We start from the raw sequence: 7,833 nt of genomic DNA on the forward strand, positions 1-7,833 counted from the left end.
TTTTATCACCTTCCTTACATCACCTGCTCCCATCTTTCTATTCTTTCCTTACTTATTTTACTTAGTCTCTTATTTATTATCTTATTTTCATTACTTATCACCCCTCACCTTACATTACTTCTATCCCTATCTAATATCTTCTTTCCATACATTCCTCTTTTACTATTCCTTTCATTACTTCCTCTGTCTTATTCTTCCTCCTCTAGCCCCTATAATTTTTATCAAAATCCCTACTTTATCACCTAATTTATCACCACTTACTTAGTCTTACTTCCTTACCTTATATCACCTTATTATTCCTCACTCCACTACTTGCTTATTTTGCTCTCTTACCCTTTTATTCCTTATTTTATATTTACTTATTTCTCTCTACCTTATTCCACTTAGTCTTCTATTATTCCTTAGTTGTACTTAGTTAGTTTACTCCTTACTTATTCCTTATGCTTATATTCCATATCTTACTTCTCACTTGTTTATTACTTATTATTATATCTCTTACTTATCTTACTCTCTTACCCCATTTATTACTTTTATCTCTCTCCCCTTATTCTTCCTTTTTCACTTCCCTACTATTCCTTATTTTCCCTACTTATCTATTACTTAGCTATAAATTATTCCTTGTGCTACTTCCTTATCTCTTATTGGTTAGTCTGTTGCCTTACCACTTAGTCTGTCTTCAATCATTCCTTACCCTTCTCTATATTACCCCCTACTATTAACTACTTACCTATACCTTAGTTAGTACTTATTATTATATCTATCACTTACCTATATCTTTCTCTTATATTACTACCACTTACTTGTTATTGTGCTAGTCCTGCTTTTCTTAGTTGCCCACTATCTTACTTAATTACTTCCTCATCTCTCTTAGTCTTATTTATTTCCTTACTTGGCCTCCCATTACTAACTTCCATATCACTTCTCTCCTTCAACATCTCCTACCCTTCCATTACTTACTCCCTACCTTATCATATTCTTCCCTCTTACCATATTCCATACACTCTCTTCTTATTATACCCTATCATCCATCTATCAATCTTTCCTCCCTAGCTGCCCTATTACCCATACTCATTCTTCCTCACCTTCCTTTTGTCCTCTTAGTACTTACTCTGCATCTATCTGTATTAACAGTTCTATGGCTAATCATTTAGCTTCTTAGTTACTGGCTTGCCACCTTACTATCACCCATTGTTAGTACTTAGTCTTTCTTGTTAGTACTATCCCTTCCCCAATATCTCCTTGGTGTGCACTGGCCATCTAAATATCTCAAAATATCTCAAAAATTTTAGGGGTCCTGTCGCAGCAAAAACCTCTGATGGGAAGAGGTGCTAACAGAGCAATAATCTTACAATCAACCACAATCGTCATTCTTCGAGAATCCCACCGTGACTAACTCACCCCACTTCCTCCTTACTACGTACAACCTTCCCTGCATCCCCTGTCGTCTTTCTCCATCCTTATCTCAATACACTCTATATCTCATTTCCACTTCAATCCCTTCTTACTAACTAAAAACACTATCTAGCCTTATTCTCTTGGAAACTATACTAACTAGGGTCCACTACTTATCTCAGGTTAGTCTTTAGTTACCCTAACCTACCCACTTCTTAGTCCTGCTCACTTCTTCCCATCTAACTATCCTTCAATTCCCATCTATCCGTAACATGCCTTCATAAACTATTACTCTCTCAACATCTCTCACCCTCTACCTTCTTAGTATCCTTTCTACTTATATCTACTACTTACCTATATCTATATCCTCCTTCTATCTTTGTTTCTATCTCTCTTCCATACTTTCTTATCTTCTCCTGTCCTGCCGGTACTCTCAAGCCACACGTCTCGTTCTGTCCGGTGTCTCCACTCGGGCCACCTCTGTGGAACATTCGCTCCGCTTCTGCGGAAATTTCCACCGGCCGGAAGTCCTGCAACCACTCCTCGCTGCTGCTTTCCCAGCTTTCACCCCTAAAATTTTCTAAATAATTTTTCTATATTTTTATTTTCCCCTGCCAATCTGGCCCTTATCTATATCTTACTTATCCAATCCTCTACTCCTATCCATGTCCATCTTCCATATCTCTCTTATACACTCCCACCTTCCATCCTAGTATCTTTCCTTCACTCATCCAGCTACTAGTACCTATTTATTCCCTTCTTTGTGTATCAAAATATCTCCTTTTCTACCATATCCACCTACACATTCTTCACTTACTCCTCTCCAAAATCTTCACTCATCCCAACAATCATATCTTATGTTGCTACTTACTTCTCCCTGTCTAATCCATCTCTAGCATTGCATATCTGCAATAATGCAATCCACACATACTCCATTAGTCTAACTACTACAATGTAATATTGATCTATCCTCATATCTCTTGTTTGTTTTATGTCCACTACTTTTCTCTTATACCACACTTTATATTCCTGTCTCACACTGTATTGCATACTATAAGCTGAATAGATGCTATCTGGTTTGTGCACAGATCCACTACATTTGACACTCCCTCTCATACCAAAATCAACTGATAAATTAAATCGACCATATTTTTATTAAAATTTTGCATGCACACCCATGCACGGCTTGTCAATCAAAACTGTAAATGATCTGATCAGAGCACTGCCGGTTGAGTTTCTTACCCTATTCTCCACAGATGCCTGCTGCACTGCGGTGGGCACTGAACAAAGGTCTGCACTTGATGATTCTTTAGAACAGCAGTTACAAAGTATCTCCATCTCTAGTGATGAGTCCGGCAACATCCCACCCCACTCAACTCCCAAGCCCAGAGTTTTCAAGGACAAGGATGACAGCCGCTTTACTACTTTCATGAATGATTCCAGAATCTCTGAAATAATCAATGAGTACTTTAAAAGAGTAAATCTTGCCCAACACAATGAGTATCCAAGTATTAAACATGAGATTTATGAAGTAGTGGCAATGACACTGTACTGTATTTATAGTCCAACAGGCAGTGTATTTTTAAGCGAATATGAATTTTAAGCGAATATGAATTTTTAAACGAATATAAACTTTTAAACGAAGACGAATTTTTAAATGAAGATGGTAGCCCCAAAGAGGAAACAATTCAAAAAGCTAAAGCATACTTGTCGAAATCTAAACTCCCAACATTAGAGGTATCAGGTTTCGACTTTGATCATATTCCGATTGAGGCGTGGAAGTTTCTCATTGATCATTGTGGGGTTAAGGAGCTGAGCATATCAAAAACGACTATTGACATTGCTGCACCGAACCATTCAGATCTCTGCAATATAGTAGCGTTATATTTGGTTGATGTTGGATTGACAGAGATGCCATGCTTATCTAACCTCACAAGTCTTGAATGGCTCTGTTTAAAAGATAATCAAATTGGCTATGTCAATCTTCAAAGCTACTTTGATGCTGAGACAGGCAACGGTACTATGCCAAAGTTGAAGTATCTAGACCTGTCTAGAAATCCTGTATCAAAGATTGATGCAAGAATTAAAGAGGTCTTCACAAGTAAACCCCTCATAATACTTTCAGAAGAGGTAATGGTAGATCTAAGCCTTCCGCTTAGCGATGTGAAACATGAATTGAAAGATGCAGACATCGAGCTTGTTGAGCCAGACCTGGTGAGTCAGATGGATTGGATGCCAGTAACTGATTAAATGATCTTTAATGCTAATGTAGTTTATACAGCACTTTAATGCCTCCTCAACCTTTATCCTCTACACAATGTTCTTTGAGACTGCTACTACTGATTTAGTCTGTGGTTCTTGGCATTGGTAAACACGACTTATGTATCCCAGCTGTTGTCTGGAAGAGTCATGCCAGCCACTGCACCCAAGGGCAGCACCATAGTAGTCATTGCCAAACAAGAACTGGTGGAGCTATCACCATGTACTCACTGACCTGTCTCCAGAGGAAGATAACAAGCCTCAAAGCTAGTTTACTCCTGTATTTGAACTGACCACAACCAACTCAGTCCTCCAAAGAATCACCACATCCTACCACTCTGTGCTTTTGCTTGTCTCACGCTTTCCGCCAACTACGGCTCTTATCCTGTATTACAAAATGCTCCTGAGGGCATTTTACGAGCACATAGCCCATCTGAAGAGGAACGGCTTCAGTGCCCAAGAAGGTCCCAGAAGACTAGGATAGAAAGACATGAACAAACTAAAGAATCTTCGAGACATGTTCGAAGACTTACTATGGTAAAGACACACTCCTACATCCAAAGCACGAATTGAAGAGAAAGAACTACATTAAGTTTGTAAATTGATTTATTCAATAATTGCCTCACTATCATCCTTGTGAGATACTCCATCAAACACAACACGATCTTCAAATATCTCGCTCAGTTCTTTCTTGCCCAGAGTCCTTTTTCCATCTCCTTCCTCTAAAATGTTATTGCCTCTTAAGTCCAGAAATTGCAATGAACCGGACAGCTCTCCTATCTCAACTGGCAGTGTCTCAAGTTTGTTATAACAGAGACGCAATGTCTTTAAATTCTTTAGCTCCCCTATCTCAAGTGGTAATGTTTCGAGTTCATTACCATTGAGATCCAATTCCTGTAAATTCTCCAAGCCTTCTATTTCGATGGGCAATAACTTTAGTTTGTTACCATGGAGATACAGGAATTGCAGTTTCTCTAGCTCTACTATCTCAACTGGCAATGTCTCGAGTTTGTTATAACCAAAACGCAATGTCTTTAAATTCTTCAGCTTCCATATTACAGCTGGTAATGTTTCGAGCTCGTTACCATTGAGATCCAATTCCTGTAAATTCTCCAAGCCTTCTATTTCGATGGGCAATAACTTTAGTTTGTTACCATGGAGATACAGGCATTGCAGTTTCTCTAGCTCTACTATCTCAGATGGTAATAATTCAAATTCGTTATTACTAAGACACAGTATTTCTAGATTCTTTAGTTTTTTTATCACAGTTGATAGTATCCCAAGCTTGTTATTACCAAGATTCAGATACCGTAGATTCTTTAGCTCCCCTATCTCAAGTGGTAATGTTTCGAGTTCATTACCATTGAGATCTAAGTACTGCAGATTCTCCAGCTCTCCTATCTCAGCTGGCAGTGTTTCGAGTTTGTTACCATTGAGATCCAATGCCTGCAAATTCTTCAACTCTCCTATTTCGATGGGCAATAACTTTAGTTTGTTATTACGAAGATACAGGCATTGCAATTTTTCTAGTCTTCTTATCTCGGGTGGCAATGTTCCGAGCTCGTTACCATTAAGATATAGCATCTTTAGATCCTTCAGCTCTCCTATCTCAGGTGGTAATGTCTCGAGATTGTTAACACTGAGATCCAGCTTCTCTAGTTTCACTAGTCTCTTAATATCGCTGTCAATAGATGTAATGCCTTGGGAATATATATCTATTTCAGTCGTATCCACAGGATAATTTTCAAAGCTATAGATTCCACCTGGGTTTGCACCATTGTCCGAGCTCTGGAGTGTAGCTCCCATGAGTGCAATTAGACTCCAGATTGCTTTGTATGCCTTTCTCGTTCGTGCAATATTCATTAGGGCATGAGCTAAAAAATTTTTAAATTGATTAAATTGTTTATTTTTGACAGGGAAATTAGGTATAAGCTTAATTAAAAATAACACAGTAATTGCTGTCAGCGTCCAACTGCTACTGGTTGGTAAAGCTTTGAGATTCAATCCTGCCACCCAAAACCCGTTTTGAAAATAGTATATTGACCGATGCCAAGTGTGCCATTCCAGACTGTTTTGTGAATCTGCGAATAGATTAGCATGGTGTAGCCTAGTGCACAGCTCATCACATAATAAAATGATATCTCAAGATTTGTTGTTTCAGAAATTCAAAAACTGTGTACTGTCTGAATCAATTTAATTGTTGGTAGTACTCTATTAGTGATAATGGCCTATCTGCACTCATCCGGGCTCCACGCCATAAGGACATTCCTGCCATCGATCCTATCCCTCACCTTCTGGTATTCCCTACATATATCTAGCTGTCCTCATCTACTCCTCTGGCTGCTCTCATCGGTCCAGAAGGTCACGGCCCCAATAGCACATCGTGGCCCACTCTTTCTAGTGAACACGGGGTAAAAGCTACCTGGCATCTGCATGCTCTGCTTCTCCCAAAGGATTAGGAGATCTCTGGCTTGGAGGCATGAAGGAGAGCAAACAACAGAGGCAATCCATATAAGTACATTGCATAAGGCCATCCAGTCAATACCCAACTATGCAAACCCCAATTGGCTCAGACCATCTGTTCATACTCTCTGTCTACAAAAATATCATTTATTTGTACACTCTATCCCTTGCTTCGACAAATCGGCAAGTCTTGATCCTACCGTAGGCCGGCTCGACACCACCACAATGGCTCTCTCTGTCTCGGATTGCAATGCATCCCTGAGCTTCAAATACAGGACGGTCTTGTACCGACACTCGTTAATGCCCGGGGGCTCCTCGCCCGCTGATATCTTCACAATACACTCATGTCCCGTGCCCCCATCCGAGAACACCAGAACCAACTGGCTGTGTGACGTGCTCATCCTCTCAAATCTGCCGAGAATCTTGCTCGTGCCCGTCCTTCCATTCACCTTGACACACTCCAGCGGCCGGAGCGCAAACTCTCTTCGACCGACTGTAAACACAAGCTCATCCCTCTCAAGCACATGCTGAACAAGATCTGTGAGTACAGGAACTGTGTCTACTCTTCTACTGCTAACCTCATAAAACTGAGAGTGCATGGTAGTGTGGAGTGGCCTGTGTGCACCAATCTCAGAGTGTGTCAGAACCAGCCTGCCCAGTGCAGTTGTGAAAAGAGTCGCAATCAAACCTAGCTTCATCTATGGGTGTGAGAAACAAACAATAAATACACCCTCCATAAGCAATCGGATCCACAGCCTGCCCAAGCAAATGTTTGTTCCAATAAATGCATGCACCAGAAGATGGCCACTCCTCAATCGAACTTGCAGTGAAAAGCCTACAGTATGGCAAGCGCAAAAACTTTATAGTCCTGTTCTGGCCAATAGCCATGTGTGCCCCTTATCAATCATTCTCCGTTGGGATCAGCCATAGTTACTGATGATCAGCAAAAGCATAAGAAAGTATTTGGGTCTACTAGTGCTTATTCTGTCAGTGCCGTGTGTCTATCTCTTCGTGCAGCACCAGCAGACACTTGCGTCTCAGCAGAAAACATTCAGCTTCATAGAAAACATCCACAGCATACCGATACTTTCTGGAGATGAGCCGTTGATGCACTATGCAGGCCCTGACGCTGAGCCGCAGCCCATTCTTCAGAGCTCCAGACCTAGCGAATACTATGAAACAAGCAAGGATACAGTTGAGACTCTCCACTCTGTTTCCGACAGAAACAAGGATGTTCTGCAGCAGATCACATTCATACTGGATGTTCTGAACATTGGCAGCAACGATCTGGCAGGGCTGATCTTAGATTCGATAAACAGAAATGCCGGCTGCCGCTTCCATATTGAAAATCTCAAGGGATTCTTTGTGTTCAAGATCAAGATCGACACTAAGTTCTACATCTTGAAGCAGCTGGCTGGCAGCAGAGACTACAACATCAACGACCTGCTGATAACCAACTTTGATTCCCCATACATAGCCAACATAATCAGTGCATTCCGCAGAGACTCATACAGCGGTGAATCAGTTGGAAACACCTGGTATGTCTCGGAGTACCTGGATGTGCCAATATTTGGCGACTGTGTCATGAACGGCGGCATCGCTGTGCTCAGAACGATAGCCCATGACATGCTTGAGGCCCTAGAGTGTGTCCACAGTAAGAGATACGTGCACCAGGACCTCTTTGCACGAAATGTGGCGGGAAAGACGGAGCCAAACAAT

General features: G+C 40.9%; 5 protein-coding genes across 5 annotated transcripts; 3 read left to right on the plus strand and 2 right to left on the minus strand.

The window, feature by feature from the left end:
• Positions 1–2,569: 2,569 nt before the first annotated feature.
• Positions 2,570–2,995, plus strand: VICG_02100 (uncharacterized protein; the record flags this gene model as incomplete). The annotated part of the gene is made up of 1 exon (XM_007605483.1): positions 2,570–2,995. The coding sequence occupies one exon, from the start codon at positions 2,570–2,572 to the stop codon at positions 2,993–2,995; it is 426 nt and encodes a 141-aa protein (XP_007605545.1).
• Positions 2,996–3,099: 104 nt separating this feature from the next.
• On the plus strand, positions 3,100–3,642 carry VICG_02101 (uncharacterized protein; the record flags this gene model as incomplete). The annotated part of the gene is made up of 1 exon (XM_007605484.1): positions 3,100–3,642. The coding sequence occupies one exon, from the start codon at positions 3,100–3,102 to the stop codon at positions 3,640–3,642; it is 543 nt and encodes a 180-aa protein (XP_007605546.1).
• Positions 3,643–4,257: 615 nt separating this feature from the next.
• VICG_02102 (uncharacterized protein) lies at positions 4,258–5,514 on the minus strand (the record flags this gene model as incomplete). The annotated part of the gene is made up of 1 exon (XM_007605485.1): positions 4,258–5,514. The coding sequence occupies one exon, from the start codon at positions 5,512–5,514 to the stop codon at positions 4,258–4,260; it is 1,257 nt and encodes a 418-aa protein (XP_007605547.1).
• Positions 5,515–6,257: 743 nt separating this feature from the next.
• VICG_02103 (uncharacterized protein) lies at positions 6,258–6,812 on the minus strand (the record flags this gene model as incomplete). The annotated part of the gene is made up of 1 exon (XM_007605486.1): positions 6,258–6,812. One exon carries the CDS (start codon positions 6,810–6,812, stop codon positions 6,258–6,260), a length of 555 nt encoding a protein of 184 aa, XP_007605548.1.
• A 238-nt stretch (positions 6,813–7,050) lies between these two features.
• On the plus strand, positions 7,051–7,833 carry VICG_02104 (uncharacterized protein; the record flags this gene model as incomplete). The annotated part of the gene is made up of 1 exon (XM_007605487.1): positions 7,051–7,833. A coding segment is annotated over one exon (783 nt), but the record flags the coding sequence as incomplete, so codon positions are not given.

Source organism: Vittaforma corneae (assembly GCF_000231115.1).
Source record: "Vittaforma corneae ATCC 50505 unplaced genomic scaffold supercont1.40, whole genome shotgun sequence".
Taxonomy (NCBI): Eukaryota; Fungi; Microsporidia; family Nosematidae; genus Vittaforma; species Vittaforma corneae.